This window comes from Microtus pennsylvanicus, chromosome 1, assembly GCF_037038515.1.
Source record: "Microtus pennsylvanicus isolate mMicPen1 chromosome 1, mMicPen1.hap1, whole genome shotgun sequence".
Lineage (NCBI taxonomy): Eukaryota > Metazoa > Chordata > Mammalia > Rodentia > Cricetidae > Microtus > Microtus pennsylvanicus.
Window position 1 is genome coordinate 148780715 of NC_134579.1, and position 18249 is coordinate 148798963.

General features: G+C 38.7%; 1 protein-coding gene across 1 annotated transcript; it reads left to right on the forward strand.

The window, feature by feature from the left end:
* Positions 1–9500: 9500 nt before the first annotated feature.
* On the forward strand, positions 9501–10397 carry LOC142837440 (vomeronasal type-1 receptor 4-like). Its single transcript, XM_075952524.1, has one exon. The coding sequence runs from the start codon at positions 9501–9503 to the stop codon at positions 10395–10397; it is 897 nt and encodes a 298-aa protein (XP_075808639.1).
* The last annotated feature ends 7852 nt before the right edge of the window (positions 10398–18249 follow it).

An 18249-nucleotide genomic window follows, 5' to 3' on the forward strand; every position in this document is an offset into this window, starting at 1 on the left:
GTTTAGTTGAGGCATTGCTTGCTGCAAGAAACCGAGTGGTTAGAAAAGCCAGAGTTGTTAGATCTTGCTGAGGCGAACTGCTAACAAGGAGTGGAACCAGCCAAAGAGGAAAAGTGTGCTGCGATAAACAAGTGTGATGGAATTGGAGTTTGAGGAGCATTTTAACATCACACGTGGAGAGGAAGTGTTTAGAGTTTTCCCAGCTTGTTTTTGGCCTCGCTTTGGTTCAGAATTTCCTCTTTATACTCTTTTTCCTGTGTTTTGGAAAGGTTATAAATATTCTTTGCTATTATATGTTGAAAGTATGTGATCACCTTTTTGATTTTGATTTTTACATTGATTACAGTTAAGAGATCACCATCAGCCAGAGAAGAGACTGGCCTTTGAAACAAGTTTGGGACTGTTAAAGACTATCGAGTCTTCTGCAGTGGGACTGAATGTATTTTTGCATTATGTTATGGCTATAAGCTTTTGTAGGTCAGGGAATGAAATATGGTAGTTTGCAAGAAAATGGCTCCCAAAGGGAGCTATAATATTAGGAGGTATGGCCTTGATGGATGAAATGTGTAGGGGTGGGCTTTGAGGTCTTTTCCCAAGCTTTTCTCAGTGTAACAGTTAGTTGACTTCTTGTTGACTCTGAATCAGGATGTAGGATTCTCAGCTCCAACACCATGTCTGCCTGCATGCTGCCAGGTTTCTTAGCATGATGATAATAGACAGATCCTCTGAAACTGTAAGTGAGCCCACCCAATTAAATGTTTTTGTTTATAAAAAATTCCATGGTCATAATATCTCTTCAAAACAACAACAACAACAAAACTACTTAAGAGAGGTTTGCACTCATTTTCCTCCAGGAAGCAGTTTGATACAAATTTTCTTAGCCCTATACAAAGCCATTCCACAAGCCATTAACATTTTTTCCCTCTTTTTCTGGTCTATTTATAAGGATTTATTGGGGGCGGGGAGCAGATTTAGAGTGAGGACTTTTTTTTTTCCAGTTTGGTGATTTTTGAGCTAACATTTTTGAGAGTCCATCAGACTATAATAGTTTTTCCTAGGGTCCATTTTGTCTCAGCTGGACTGGGCTGAACCTGATTTTGCCTTCTGGTTTCAGAGTCAAATTTTCTGCTTCTGCTCAGTGGGGCCAGGTGGAGGTGGTAGCTGAGCTCCTAGGAGTTGCAGAAGCAGGTGGTTGATGGGAGGCTTCTGAACTGTTATCTGGGGACAGGACCTATGGGAACTTTCAGTGCTCTCTTTGCAACTTTTCTATAAATCTGAAACTATTCTAAAATTAAAAGCTTTCTTAAAATAAAAAAAACAAAAAAACAAAACCATTCCACATATAGATCTACTGAGGCAATTTTATCTCACAAATATCATGACCCATTTTGTGAGTTTGCAAAGCCATTGGATCACAAGAACCCCTGTTTTATGGTTCTGGTTAAACTGACATCCATCTTAATCCTGCAGTGAGATCAGTCCTATATAACTCTTGGATCTGTTCATTGAACATCATCTCTCTTATGCCCAGTTCTCCCAGGAATGCATTTCCTTCATTGTTTTCCATTACCTCATAGTTTGAGTGTTTTACAACTAATAATCATAAATATCTCTAGTGAAATTCCTTTAAATGATTTGTCCTTTATTTTTATATGCACTATCTTTAACTAGTAGCATTTATGCCTAGGAAGTGTGAGTAGTGATGTTTTTATCCCTCACTTACACACATTTCCCTTTGTTCAGACATTAGAATTCATGCTTATGAAGTATTGGCTATGACTTACACTTCCCTTCTCTTGCAAAATACTATTTTAAGGTGTGTTACTTTAGTTTATGCTCTGAAACATTTGTTTAATGATGCAAAGATGTGTTTTATGAAATGAAATTCACCTGAAGTCAGGAGGTTGCATCATCAACTAGCTGACTGGAAGTTGTAGGGAGGAGCCAGGTGTTGAAGAGTTTTTAAGGAGGGGTGAAGAGAAGCATGAGAACTTTCATGGAGGCTCAAGGAAGTGAGCTAGGTGAGCTGCTTCCTATTCAGCCTCTCTGGGGAACAGAATCCTACTTGAACCACTGAATCTTGAGTTCTTTAGATGACTAGAGTTTGAGATAAGTTCCTTTTTCGGTAGAAAGAGGCTGTGTCTGAGGGAAAAGAATTTGCTCATATTGTAGCTCTTGTGACCTAATCCCTGCTGGTAGCAATGGACTTGCAGTTCCTGACTAGGATAGTCATGGTTTAATAGGCAGCAAAAATTAAAAAAGTAAACAACACCGTTACTAATCTGTGTAATTTTTACAAAGTTTTTGACAATGTGGCTCCTAGAATAGGCTAGTTAAGCAGAGTAGAGGTGTTCTCTTTCCTTTTCATACTGTCACTGTTAGTGGGCTAGTCAACACTTCCGACAGTTCTATTCTTCTCTTTAATAACAGTCTTGTCTCTAAGGCTTATGCAATATCATGGAATAACAAGGAGCTGAAGCAGAACAAAAAGCAAGAAAGAAAAAACGAAAGAAAGAAAGAAAGAAAGAAAGAAAGAAAGAAAGAAAGAAAGAAAAAAGCAAAAAAGAAAGAAAGAGAAATAGAGAAAGGAAGGAAGGAAGGAAGAAGGAAAGAGAGTAAAATGGAAAGAGGGAGGAAGGGGTGAAGGAAGGAAAAAAATAAATAGACAGAGATAGGGAAGGAAGGAAGAAGGAGAAAGAAATGAATGAAAAGAAAGAGCTGGTACACATTTTCCAATAATGAGAAAGTCATTGCACCCTTGAACTCTCTGTAGCTGAGATCAGTTATGCAAGACCTGCATTTAAATGGGCCCTACAAGGTTATATACAGAGTGTGAGTCCAGAATCATCTATAAAGAGAAAGCCTGTCTCAAAACATCAAAACACACAAAATAAAGATTGTCAAGGAAAGTATTCAAATGAGAGCAAACAGAAGCCTCTTTGTCAGAGGTTACTATACACAGGAAATTTGCACCATCTCTTACATGTTCAGACATTATAAGCAGTCTAAGGAGTGATACAGTCTGTTAGCGACAAAAGTAAGGTATTTCTGTTAGTGAGTGAAAGTTGCTGACATGTGAGTCCAATACATGTGCCTGCTAAAAGCAACATTATTTATGTGTAACCTTTTATTTTAGTAGTGCTCAATTAATTTTTATCTTACTTAGATGAAAATTGAAATAATAATATTGTGAAAAGTTTTCACAAAACAGGAAAATTTTCATTAACGATTCAAGTCCTCATCACTTTTATAAATGGGGAATGCAGTTTTCTAGAAGGGAAGTTTTCAGCCAAAGTTCTGTATTCATTCTGGTGAATCCCATTTCCTTCAATACCACACCTTCATGCAGAACAAAGGAATCAGGTTTTGATTGAGTTGGGGAAAATTTTGCTTTGGCATGCATTCATTAAAGTGGAAGATGCTCTGCAGCTTTCAAAGGATAATTGTCACCAAAGGTTCCTAGGGGACTGATCCCACTGGCTAAACTATTAGCATGCCTTGTATGAGTGTCTTGCTTTTCCAACACTGTGATACAAGGGCTATAGTGTATAAGCAACCATCAGTAGTACATCTACAGTGTACATTCATGGCACAAAAGAGAACAGAAAGGCAGAGGAGAGGAGAGAAGACAAGAGTAGGGAAAAGGATCAAGAAAAGGGCGAATGAAAAAAGTAGAGAGAAGAGGAGAAAGAAAAACAGAATGCAAGAGATGAGGAGAGGGGAGAAATGGAAGTGATGAGGAGACGGGAAACAAGTAGGGAGAAGGAATAAGGAAAATAGAAGGTTTCTGGGTGCAATCCTGATGGTGGACAGATCCCAGCGGAGGACATAAGTATTTGGCAGAAAACAGAGATGAGCCAGGCGATGGTGATGGTGAGAATCTTGCAGCCTGACTGACTAACAGCCAGAATGCGTCTGTAATTATATAGAATTCAGTAAGCAAGAATAGAGTCATGTAGCTTCCAAACAGAAATCATATCATTTTTGCTTTTAGACATGTTTTTAACATTTTCTCTTACATGTCTGGGGTCATAAGTTTAGTCATCATCAATAAACTGTGACAGAACAGAATTACCTTTAAAAATAATTTTCCCTCAAGTTTTGATATCATTGGTAAACTGCTAATTTTCATAACCATTTTACCCTTAACCATACTTTCTGTTGGCCAAAGTAAATTTGGGAGTTGTTCACAGTAACTTTTTTTGGTGGGGGGGCTTGTTCCATTAAACCACATTAGTCTGGAAGAAATCCACAGGTTCTCATCTTCTGTGGAAACAAAAGAACTTCTTTTACAAAGCAACATATCCTTAAATACAAATTTTGAAGACCTGTGAAGTATATATTTTGGTTTAGCATAGCAACCCATACAATGAAATGTCTCTCTATACTTAGCTTTCACAGTCAAAAAAATTCAAAGAAAACACCATAATATACATATTCAAGACTCTCTGTGTATCTTTCATCTTTACGTGGCTTATTTTTCTTACTCTTATTACTTTTTCTATAAGTTTAATATTTATTTCGTTATCTTTACTCCTTTAATATATGACTGTCTGTACTCTTTTATTTACTGTCTCTTTACTCTTTTTCTTATCTCTTCCAAGTCTATGGACAGTTTTTAAACACACTGTGTCTCATTTAGAGGTCTCTTATGTCTGAATCTGTCCTGTTATGTATCTGAAATCCTTTTCCATCCAGGAGCGCTTCTTAAAATGCTAAGCTGTATTACTAGGACCAAAGCTGTTTTTCCTTTTGTTTCCACCTAGCCCAGCATGGCTGAGGTCCATTCAGTGCCTCTGAGAGCCATTCTCTGCACCCTAGATCTAGAGTCGGATTGCAGCAGGTCTGTGTTGTCTGTGTTGTCATTAAACAAGTTGTAGCACTCTGCTCTCTAACCCCATTTAAATGCTCCCTAGCCAGACCTTCTAAATGAGTTGGAGTTTTGTGCTAGCAGCATGGTCCAACATTTTGCAAAGACTGAATAGCCAGTGAGATACTAGAACACACCGATTTCTGACTGCCTGGAGTTATAAACTTATGTTGTACACAAATCTTCTTTTTTTTATTTTATTTTTATTTATTTATTTATTTTAAATTTATTTATTTATTAAGGATTTCTGCCTCCTCCCCGCAACCGCCTCCCATTTCCCTCCCCCTCCCCCGATCAAGTCACCCTCCCTCATCTGCTCGAAGAGCAATCAGGGTTCCCTGACCTGTGGGAAGCCCAAGGACCGCCCACCTCTATCCAGGTCTCCTAAGGTGAGCATCCAAACTGCCTAGGCTCCCCCAAAGCCAGTACGTGCAGTAGGATCAAAAACCCACTGCGATTGTTCCTGAGTTCTCAGTATTCCTCATTGTACACAAATCTTCTAATGTATATGGGAACTGGGGACCCTGACTATAGTACCCATGATTATCCCAAAGTATTTTACAAACTGAACCATTTCCTCTGCCCACATTCTGCAAAGTACCTATAAAGAAAATATCAGTTAAACTTTGAGGTAAATAGCAGAGTACTCCAGCACCCACATGATATCTCACAATTGTTTATAACTTCAAATCCAGAACTCTGATGTCCTCCCCTCTCCCTCATAGTTACACACACATGTAGCACTACACACACACACACACATACACACAGACATTTACATACATATATATGCAAACACACACATGTATATGAAAAATACTCTTGCACATCAAATAAAATAAAAAAACATACACCACAAAATGTATGGTTATAAGCTTGCTGACAGTGGAAAATTTATAAAGCACTCACCGATGTTACTCAAAACACTACCTACTAGACCAGTTTGAGGTTAATGATCTAATGCATTAAATCTTGTTGTATCATTTTTCCTTCTTCAAATCTGACATTTTGTTTCTGTATTCTCAAGGATTCCCCAGTCCTGTGTATATGGAATGGCAGAGGTTGAGGTTGTGAGTGCTATGGAATACTTTGAACCTGGATGCTGTGGAGTACTTTGCCCACATATATATGAAAGCACCAGGTGTGTGCCCAATGTTCATGGAGGTCTGAAGAAGCCATCGGATGCCCTGCAATTTGCATAATGGAGGACTGTGAGACACCATATGAGTGCTGTGACCCAAACCTTTGATGTCTGCAAAAGCAACAAGTGCTTTTAATTGCTGAGCCATCTTTCCAGCTCCATGAAGTGTCTAATTTTTGACAACATAATCCTTCATTTCTCTGCTTTTCTTCCTACATCCCTTTTGGTATTAGTTTTTGAATACTGTAAAGCTTGTTGTCAATTGTGAGCTAATGTTAAAAGAAAATTATTAAACATTAAATCCATAGAGGTATAGAGAACAAAGAAATATTGTAATGTTTTCACTTCCCAGAATTAGAGATGATTCAGGGGTGTTTTCTCTTTGTAAACATAGGACAACAGTTTCTACAGATACTGGGAAGCAATGTAAAGAAGTTGCTCAAAGACAGATGCTTGTTCTGTCCCAGGAGTAAGTTATTGTATCTAAAGGATTTGTGACCTACCAGTGGCTACAAATGAAAAACTGAAACTCTGTTTCAGTGATTGGTTGCAATCCAGCTGTTTGTTACAAGTGCAAATCTATATAGAGAGTCAGAAGTTTGATATGTACATGAGTTGGACCTTAATTCTTTGACAATGTCTTAAGCACATGAGTTCATGATGAGGGCATTCAAAATTTATGTAATGCAAATCACTTATATCAAGATTTAAAACTGAGCCATATGCTTCTGGAATGCAGAGGAGTCATTAATGCTCACTATGACAAAAGAGTGTCTACATTGTGCTTGAATGATGGTGGGCATATGAGTGCAAAAGGCATGCTAAGTAAAAACAAGGTAACCTATGGGGATTTATTTATTCATTGATTTGTTTGTTTTAACTTTCCCTATGCAGTTATATGTTTGGGTAATTATATTGCTATAAATTGAGTCAGTAAACAAAAAAAAATATCACTAAGGAAGAATCCTACTTATCAAGGTTTCAGAATGGTAGTTTGGCTTCCTAGTCTAAAAGTTTTAGGGCAGAGTTCTGTACTTCCATGTGTTCTGGTTGTTTCCCTTTTGGATATTTACTAAGTTTGTGGATGACTAACTCCAGGGAAAATAAAATTCAAGCTTGATTCCTATTTTGCTCTTCACTCCCTCTTCCTTATAACCCATCCCACTGCTCCAGAAATCTGGACTCCCTCTGTGATCCAATGCCCCAGATGAGTAACATCCCCTCCAGATTTTCAAAGGTCCCTCTGCTGTTCACAGTGAAAACATTCCTGAAGGTTCTGATGGGAAGAAGTGTTTTTCAAAGGTGAAGTCACCACCGTTAGCAGCCAGTGTCATGCCTATCTCCTGTGGCATTTTCTTGTTCTAAGGGGAGACAGGGTCTCAGCATGTAAACATGTCACCCTGTATCTGTGACTATATAGAGAGAGGCTGTCTGCCCCTCTGAACTTTGAGGTCCTATCAAACATCTGTGATCATAGAGGCATCTACTTTCATAGGTGAGTCTTATTTTCTTCTTTTAGTCTTGCAGAAGCAAGACAATCTGATGCCATCTGTGTAGGTACAGCTCTCTGAGCTTGTCTCTCTCTTTCAGGGAAAGAATATTGAACTGTACGAATACTCACCGCTGTATGGATCATCTGAGTCCTTAGTACTCCATGAGTAGAGAGAATGTGCTAAAGAATCACTGGGTATTTAATCTCCTCTCTCTAAAAGTCTTTGGCAAGGGGGAATTTTCTGTAAGATCCCTAATCATAAGAGGCGGGTGGGGTTTTTGCATCTAAAATGATTTATCAAAATATTCAAGGGATATAGACAGTCCTCCCTCCACACAAACTTTTCTTTCTACAAATACTATGCCTACTCAGTGAAATAAAACGCCTTGTATAATCACACATGCTTGAGAACATAACCTAAAAATATGAGGTACCTTGATTTCTTTGCAATCTGCCTCTTTGACTCAGAGTCACAAAAACAGCTGACAGTTTTCTTTTGGAAATACTGGTGCCAATGGGCACAGAGACAAAAGTCTATTTTACCTCTATGTTGTGAATTAAATGCACATGTTATTTATGTGCATTTGAATGTGGAAAAAATTAGATACCTATGTTCTAAACTTCACCCCATTCTAATGAGGTTTCTTTGACTTGCAAATTTTATCATCATTTAGTCAGGGCTGAATATTCATATTTCTACTTCTGTGATTTCTATCATACAGGACAGTCCTTGATCTTCAGATTTTTCTTTTCACCAATGCATTCATATATCACTTATGTTTTTCAATCTCAAAGAAAATATTGCATGCTGTACATATAGGTATGTATAAAATTTCATTTTGCATATGCTTAGACAACTGTGTTAGAAAAGAGACTATACTCTGGTTGTAAATGAGAGTGTAATTTAGTAAAGGGTGAAAGTTCTCATGGTTATCATCCAAAAATTATATCAACCTTCACAATTATTGAGTTGAATATTTATATAAAATTGATCTGTTTCATATGTGATTAGCATTGTGACATTTTGATATTTACATTTGGTATATGATATATGGCTGTAGCATACATTAGGAATTAATGGCATATTTAAAAAATATGCAGAAGTTTGCAGAATAGAGCCCAGAATGACAGTGTGACATTAATTTAAAATCAGATTCAGAACCCCCAAAGTGAATAATGTTGCTCCAAGCAAATAAACAGAAATTATTTTCTTTCCAAAGTGCTGTTTGCTGTGGCACATCTGCCGTTTGCCAGTATTAGAACCTAGGGAATCTGTAGTGTGATAAAACTCATCTGCTGACAGTCTGTGTCATTAAAACCGCTGTAGAAGTTTGCTGTGAGAGGAAATGACACATCATCTGTGGAGCTGTGTGGGAAGTTGAAACAGCCAGCAAGCACAGTACGAACTTTGTCTTTAAAAGCATTCCTGTGACTGCTGTCTGGTAGAAACAACTGTGAATAGTTTGAAAACATGTCTTCGTTTTTGTATTGTGCATTGGTGTTTTACCTGTATGTATGTCTGTGTGAGTGTGTGGGAACGCTTAGAACTAGAGCTATGACACTTTTGAGCTTCCTTGTCGGGGCTGAGTTTGACCACAGTTCCTGTTGAAGAGCAGCCAGCACTCTTAGCTGCTCCAGGCTCTGGATACTTCTTATTCAAAAGCACATCTTGGGAGCTGTCAAGGAGGCTCTGTGGCTTTAAAAAGCTCTGCTCTAACTGATGACTCAAATTTAGTCCCAGCACTCACACCTGGCAGCTCAGTGCTGATTGGCTCCAAAGGTACTGGCACTGAAGTGAATTTTCCCACACAGAGACTCAAGCACTTCCACACAGTAAAATTTTTTTAAAACTCTTAAGCATTTTATCTTAATATCTGGATGGAAAGCATTGATTATTGGTTAGCATAGATTTTATATACAATGAAGAAAATAGTCCTATGTGTCTACCCTGAGTTCTCAGGATCAGCTACAGACTGACATTCCTATAAGACAACAGAATGGCATCCAGAGACAAGGCTGTGGGGATATTCTTTCTGTCCCAGACTATACTGGGCATTCTGGGGAACTTAGCTTTGCTTTGCTGTCTTAGTCTCTCTAACTTAAGCGGGAACAAGGCAAGGCCCATTAATCTGATTATCAAACACCTGAGCTGGGCTAACATCTTGGTGCTTCTCTCCAAAGGAATCCCTCAGACAATGTCTGCTTTTGATAGGACATATTCTTTAGACAACAGTTTGTGTAAACTTGTATTTTACTTTCATAGAGTTGCCAGGGGAGTATCTCTTGGTGCAACATCCCTGTTGAGTGTCTTTCAGGCCATCACCATCAGCCCCATCAATTCCAAGTGGGCACAGCTCAAGGCAAGAGTTCCCCGCATCATTGGTCCTTCCATGGGCTTGTGCTGGACCCTTTATCTTCTTATAAATAGCTTCCTTATCACGACAGTGACTAATAAGAATGATAAAGGAAATCTTACTAACTTTAGACAATTTCTGTACTGTGTAGTAGTAAAACTTTCCAAGCAAGCTCATATAGCATGTGCTATCATATTGGCCTCCAATGATATTATCTGTTTGGGACTCATGGTTTGGGCCAGTGTCTCTATGGTGTTGAACTTGTTCCAGCATAAACAGAGCGTCAAGCATATCCACAGATCCCTGTCTACTAAATCATCCCCTGAGAAGAAAGCCACACAAAGAATTCTTATCCTAGTGAGCAGTTTTGTGGTCCTTTATGTAGCCTCTGTGACCTTAATGATGTATTTTTCTTTCCAGGATGGAACAGATATATGGGTGGTCAATGCCAATGTGGCTATGAGTGCATGCTTCCCTGCACTCTGCCCCTTTCTGCTCATCAGACACTACACCAGGGATCTTCATCCCTGCAGTACTTGAGTATATCAACAGCCAATTTCTCTTGTATAGTCAGAGCACTCTATAACATAGACTTGTGTACATTATTTGAGATTTGGTATGATCTCTTGACATCAATCACTTAAATTCTCTGGAACACAGTGTTGTATTGATTACTGTCTACCCTTTTAATTTAGAACATTTTAGCACTAGGTTAATATTTGTGGTGTAAAGGTTGATGTGGTTATTGTGACAGTTGATCAAGCTCTGACTATCATTCACTGATCTGCTATATAACCAAAATTTGTCAAGTCTGGTTCGTAGATAGACCATCATACTATAGGAAGTATAGAGTCCCAGCTGATTCTGAGAAAATGAACAGTTTGTTATGACTGAAGTATCCAAAAATGCAATATAGACATAAAGAATCCTGAAATACAGAAATAAGAGAATGTATGTACAAACACATTTTGAAAAATAATGATAAAAGTGATGGCCACTGTTGACATTTAACAAACACTTTCTGCCTTAAGAGTAAATGCACATGAGTAAACTTTTAACAATTGTCTTCTGCCTCCCAGTTTCCTAGCTAGGCTTGTATTGCAGACAAAGGTTAGCTTCTAACCATTGCCCCAATGTGACCCTCTGCACTGTATTTCCCTACTTTTTAACTGTCCCCCTACATGATTCTACTCTGATTGAGGAAGGTCATTGTTTAAGTAATAAAGAAACTGCTTGGCCTCATAGGTTAAAACATAGGTGGGAGGAGTAAACAGAACAGAATGCTGGAGGAAGAGGAAGTGAGCTCAGAGACACCGTGCTTCCCTCTCCCAAGCAGACATGATAGCTCTGCTCTCTGAAGCAGACACGATGGAGCAAGCCGCCAGGTCAGACATGCTGAATCCTTCCCAGTAAGACCGGTGCTACACAGTTTATTAGAGATGGGTTGATCAGGATATCAGAATTAGCCAGTAAGGGCTAGAGCTAATGGGCCAAGCAGTGTTTAAATAATACAATTTGTGTGTTGTTATTTCAGGGCATAAGCTAACCAGGCGGCCAGGGTGCTGGAGACTCAGCCCTACCGCTCCTAATACTACAGAGTGGTGCCCAACGTGATGGACTAAATCCACTAAAAAACCTGAGAAGGCTTAAAAATCAGGGAGAGAGAGTTTAACACAGATTTTTGCTGTTTGATTGTGGCGTGCTATAGAGAGATTTTTCTGATTCAGCAACAGCAGCAGAAAAATGCTGTGTCATTTTAAAGCACAGCTTCTTGGGCCTGTGCTGCTAGTGTGAACTCTAGCTTTAAAGCATTTCATTGGCTTTTATGGGACTGGATGTTTGTGTTCCCACTTGGGATTGAAAGGACAGTGCTCTAAGACCGTGCTGATGGCTCAGTGCTCCTTGCCTGCACCTGGGCAGCTGGCCGAATCAGGTTTAGGCCAGTGGAAGAGCATGGCAGATTCCTGCCACCATACAAAGATGTGTTTTCAGACTGCGCAGTGCTCTGCCTGTCAGATTTGGCTGTAACTTGAATGAAAAGAATTTCTGTGCTGCACGCTCAGTCTCAGAATTAAAGTGCTGAGTGCCACTCCTACCTGGAGGTCCCAGAGCTAGCATAAAATGTTACATCCTCCATTTTGAAATTTTCCTGACTCAGCAGCAGGAAAAAAAACCTGTGTTGTTTAAAAATGCCGGCTTTCTGGGCCATCCTGCCTGGGCAAACTCTGACTGTTTGAGGCAGGAGGGCCGACTACAGAGAGAGGACTTGTGTGTTGTCTGTGGACATAATGCTGCAGCTTACTTGCTGGCAGGGACCTTGAAACGCCAGAGACTCGTGGCAATAAATGTGGCTACAGCGGTACCTCTGCCATGAGGCTGGAAAGCTAAGGAATGGGCTGGATCCAGCTGTCAAAGCCACGGCTTTAGTCCTACTGATATTGCTTGGTAAATTAAAGACTCGTGGTCAGAAAAAGAGAGATATACAGTAAAGAGAGATTCAAAGACAAAGAAAATTTCTAAATGGTTTACAATGTGTTGAAAATATATGCAGGCTAAAACTTAAAATTCTTAAAGTAAAAAAAAAAACAAAAAAAGGAAGAGAGTAGTTGGGTGTGGTAGGACATACCTTTAATCCAAATACTTGGAAGGCAGAGGGAGATTGACCTCTGTGACTTCAAGGTGTGGTAGCACATGCCTTTAATCCGAATGCCTGGGAGGCAGAGTCAGGTGGATCTCTGAGAGTTCAAGGACAGCCTGGTCTACAGAGTTATTCCAGGATAAAGATAGCCTGGCAATGGTGGTGTACACCTTTAATCCCAGCACTTGAGAGGCAGAGGCAGGTGGATCTCTGTGAGTTCGAGACCAGCCTGGTCTACAAGAGCTAGTTCAGGACAAAGATATACAGAGAATATAAAATAAAAGTGAAAATAAACAAAATAGAGTTAAAATAAAGCCGTAAAAAGATGGAAAATAAACAGAGAATTTTGATACTGTATGCTATTATGCCTTCTTTGAACTGTTTGAATGCTGAGGAAGGAGCAACAGCTGCTAAAAGATATTTGTTTATAAATGCTGCTGAACTAATCCAACATAGATATTTTGAAAATGCCTTGACTTTGAAATTTGGATCTAAGGACATGATGCTTTGGAAAGGAGTTTCTTATTTTGTTTTCACAGAGGGTAAGAGTCTGTGGATTGCTTCTATCCCAATATGGTATGATGGACCATGCCCTCCTGAAGGGTTGTTGTGAACATCTTCAGAAAGTTGCTTTGCTCAACTGCCAACTGAGATGAAACTAGCACACAGGTTATACCATGAAAGACCTAATTAACGACGCCCCCATCCAGCAGGAAGCAGTTTGGAAAGAAAAAACTGTGCCCATGTTCCCAAATATGGTTTATAAACATTCTTTAACATTTAAAGGCGGATATGATATAGGTATGAATAATTTGCATTAGTATAGATTTTGCTTTATTGATAGAGATTTAAGGTCAATTTTGTTATATGTATATGTATTTCTGCTCTTGATTAAGGTATTGTGATTATGTAGTTCATTTAAAAATGTAATGTATATAAGGAAATATAGGTTGCTAATGGATAATCATCAATAATAGTAAAGTTTGTAGTCATGTTAGATTTTCTAGATATATAGAGATATATTTCAGTTAGACAGGCATTCTTCATATCTTTCAAAGGCTACAGAATATGGCATTTAAATGTTTTAATAACTTAGGGTTTTTCATGACAATGAGACACATCTGCTCCTGAAAGCACCAATCTACTTTAAGAGGAAGATGGGCATCAAAGAGGATCCTTATGGAGTTTGATAGCCATTTGGGCAAGCAACTGCTCTTGCCTGGACTATTTCATAAACTGGACACAGAGAACCCGCTGAGAGAGGACTACTGAACTTGCCTAAAGGTGAGATGATCTTTCAGGGTTCCGAATTCATGAAAGAGTCTGCAAGACATTCTGTAGGACACAACAGATAGTGACTGAACTGACTTTGGAATTTCCTGCTTCATCGAAATGTCTCTGGATACTATGGGCCTGTAGGCCGAAGATAAATGCCCCAACGGTACAGAGGAACTTTGGGTGACTGTCCAGGCAGCGAGATGTCTCTGTCATTTCTAGAGTTTTGGATTTCTTGTTTCCTTAGGTAATATTATATTCTTCTGGAGTCTTTGATAAACTTGAAGAATGGTTAGTTATAGTTATAGTTTTCCATTGTTATGATAAAAGATAAGGTAGATATAAATATTGTAACTGTAATTCTTGCTTAATAACTGTTTTGTTATATGTAATTTTGCTATGTTAAAGTTAAAGCCTTTCCTTTTTGTTTAAACAGAAAAAGGGGAAATGATGGAGGAAGGTCATTGGTTAAGTAATAAATAAACTGCTTGGCCTCATAGGTTAAAACATAGGTGGGAGGAGTAAACAGAACAGAATGCTGGGAGGAAGAGGAAGTGAGCTCAGAGACGCCATGCTTCCCTCTCCCAAGCAGACATGATAGCTCTGCTCTCTGAAGCAGACACGATGGAGCAAACCGCCAGGTCAGACATGCTGAATCCTTCACAGTAAGACTGGTGCTACACAGTTTATTAGAGATGAGTTGATCAGGATATCAGAATTAGCCAGTAAGGACTAGAGCTAATGGGCCAAGCAGTGTTTAAATGAATACAATTTGTGTGTTGTTATTTCAGGGCATAAGCTAGCCAGGCGGCCAGGGTGCTGGAGACTCAGCCCCGCTGCTCCTAATACTACACTATTCTCTTCCTTTTAGTCCTCCAGGAACAGTGAAAAGTGCCTGTATCAGCCACAGGCTTTTACAAATATCCTAAGTCAACGTACTGCCATTTTATAACCCAAAGCTTTAAAAGTTAAAATGTAATGTGACTTTAAGCCTGACCTCAAGGTTGTGAAATCTCTTTAATGCATACCTGGTGCTTGGTTTTACTCTAAGAACAGCCCCCAAACCAATCCCCATTGCCCCAGTTTTAGTAGGCTGATCTCTGGCTGTAGACTCAGCTATACCTGCTTAGAGCTTTGTGTGACCCATTGTGATTCTTTTCTTTATCTTTTTCTTTTTCTGGAATAAAGTTTGCTTCTGGTTTAATAGACTTTGGTGGTATGTCCCACATCAATGCATGAGCCTGGACCCAACATTTTTGTTGCTGGATTCCAGGACTTTGCACACTTCTGGTTCTGTGGCGGGGGGGCGGGATACACTCCAGTCTCAGACAACCTTTATTCTACTGGTTTTGGCCAAGTGGTATGCTTTCTCTGGTCTCTTGTGTCCAGAAAGTGAAAGGCTCAATAAGAGTAAATGGATGCACAAAAGATCTCTGAGCCTGAGGGACATAGGATTCTTTGACCTCTCTTCTAGTCACTGGATTGCTCTTCTGTGGACATTTGCGACTGGTTTGGGATTCTTGTTTCCCTGTGCACTGCACTCTTCCTTCTGTATGTATTGTCAATTCTATTTAATTGCCATGTATTGTTAAGTCTCTTTGTGTTTACTGTTAGTGAATTAATGTCTACCCTGGGCTATGGTTCTTCTGAGACTCAAGCCCTTTGGGTCCTAGTCTCTTACTTTCAGGATTTCAGGAAGGCAACAGTAGTTTTTGCAGTCCTCCTTGCCCCTCTCCACCTCAGGAGACCAGACTCCTCAAGGCAATCCAAAGGGCTCCAATCTGTGGGAACAGAAATGGCAGCCAGGAAGTGGATTGGCCCTCCCCTTCAGTTACTGCAATCTTTTGCTTGAATGCCAACAATGAGTCTGGCAGAGGAGGGCAGAGGTGAGCAGAGAGAACTGCAAGGATAGTCACCTAGGATGGCCACTGATATCCATTTCTCCAGGACAGTAACATTTCAGATCTCACAAAATGACACTCCATAGTTGCACAGCAAGAAGCAACAACCCCATCAAGAAGCACAGTCTTCTGCCCCTCTCCCGTCTAAAAATTCAGCTGGAGAAAGTAAGAAAATTTTGTTTGGTTTTTCTTCTGTACTTTCTGTAGGGCTGGATTGTGGGTAGGTATTGTTTAACTCTGATTTTTAGTGTCTGCAGTGCTTTGTAAATTCTTGTTATTAGTTCTTTTACTGAACCACTAGTAATAAAGAATTTCTCTCATTCTAGAATCAGTCAGTGTACTCTCCTTATAGTTTGCTGTCCTCTCTAGAAATTTTTTTTTAAATTTCATTTAGTATCCTCTATTGGTATCTAGGCCTAGGTCAATTTTCTGTATTATTTAAGGTATATTCCGAAAGTCAAAGTATACACCCAAAATCTTTAACAATATTTTCTATTCTTTCATATAATAGTTTCAGTTCTATTTATTTTTTAAAATTAAGTAATTATCCTTTTCAGAAAGTACCTCACTAGGTAACCATAGCTGCCTTGGAACTCACTATGGAGACCAGGCTGGCCTGGAAATTACAGAGATTTAGATGCTCCTACCTACCGTGTGCTGGTATTAAAGATGTATGCTATAATATCCATTTTATTTCAGTTTTTAAATTAAGGTGTTTGATACATTTTTAAGAGAAAGCAATAGAAATTAGAGAAGAGAAGACAAAGACATAAAATTGTTAAAGTAGGCAAGAAAAAAGTCTAAGCATCCTTATTTTTGGATTACATGTTTCTGTTTGTAATAGAATCTATAATTCACTTTGAATTGCTTAGTTCTAATATATACAGCAAAATTACCGGAGCTAAAACCAATATAAAAACCTAAAGTGTACTGCCAGTGGAAGAAATTATAAGAATATATCATTTTTTGTAGCTCTTAAAAAATGAGTACGTAAGAATACCCTTAAACAAAAGAAAAAAAACCCTTCCATTTTCAAAAGTTCTATAAAGTTAAAAACACTATAAAATTAAAGAAATATTAGATGATGATTTTTTTGTTTTTTTTGAGACAAGGTTTCTCTGTAGCTTTGGAACCTGTCCTGGAACTCACTCTGTAGACCAGGCTGGCCTCTAACTCACAGAGATCTGCCTGCCTTTGCCTCCCAAATGCTGGGATTAAAGCTGTGCATCACCACTGCCCGCCTAGATAATGAAAATTTAATGGTTTCGGTTTGGCAGGATTAATATGGTGAAGGACATGTATTATCAAAATTAAATAACATCCCCTAAAAACTCAAAGGCCATTATAGCCAGGGAAGCAGGCAGGCTGTTTGCAGATCTTCACTTTTTTCTCTAATCCTCCAAATCAAATTAGCCAGACCTATTCTTACCTCTTCTGCAAACCACTTGCCTAATCCTCACGTCTCCATTGACCCCATCTCCTTCCATTGTCTCACAGAAATCAGCTCCTAAATCCCTTCCCCAAACTCATTACTCTATTCAAGGCCTCAACTTCAGCAGGCCTTCCCTGGGTACCCACAGGCCACTGGAGCCAACTCTAAAGCAGAACACATACTGTTGCCTCTGCTTACAACCTCCCCTCATTCTCAGGAGATTAAATAGATCTTGGTAAAAAAAAAAAACAACACCATGTATAACCTCCTCAGACCCTCCTCTGTCTTAGGCAATCACAATCCCTAAATGTGAAATTCCAATACCATGAAAGATATTTTACCTTGTATCCACAGTGGACACAGTGATCAATACTACAGAAGAAATTTCCTATAGGGAAAAAAACAGGCACCATACTCTCCTAAGAAAAATAGAGGAAAAAGAGACCGAGGAACAACAACAACAAAAAAAAAAAAACCCTTCCTAACAAAGACAAGACCACATACCCACACTTAGAATCATAATTTCCTAAATCCAGTTGCTGAAATGCCAGTGGAAATCATGATCAATATTTGCCAAAACAAAATGTCTTCATGAGAGCATAATAAAACTTCTGTAGTTGGCTGTTAATATTTCAACATAGAAAGTGGACAGGGACAAGATCTTAAAATAGCCTCTATGAATAAAATAGTGCTTCTTATGAGGAAATTAATAAATCTCATGAAGAAATCTATGAAAATACATTTGAAAAAATAAATAAAGTAATTTACAACCTGACAATGGAAATGAAATCAATAAAGAACACCAAAACTGAGAGACATCTGGAAATAAAAAATTTAGAAAGCAAAACAGGAAACTCAGAAGCAGCATCACTAACAGAACAAAATATATGTTAGAAATAATGCAATATATTGAGCACAGCATAGATGAAGCAAACCTGCTTGTCAAAGAAACTGCTATTTCTTTAAAAATAGTCGGGCATAAAAACGTCAAGGACATTTTTAACAATATGAAAAGATCAAATCTAAAAATAATAAAAATAGATGAAGAAGAAAAAGTAATTGTCAAAGGCACAGAAAGTATGTTCAGCAAAATCCTAGAAGAAAATTTCCGACCAGAAGATTCATTGGAGGGGTGAGTGTGTTCCT

What these genes read in the sequence shown, in the direction of transcription:
- LOC142837440 (XM_075952524.1), top strand. Translation starts at nt 9,501, where the DNA reads ATGGCATCCAGAGACAAGGCTGTGGGGATATTCTTTCTGTCCCAGACT.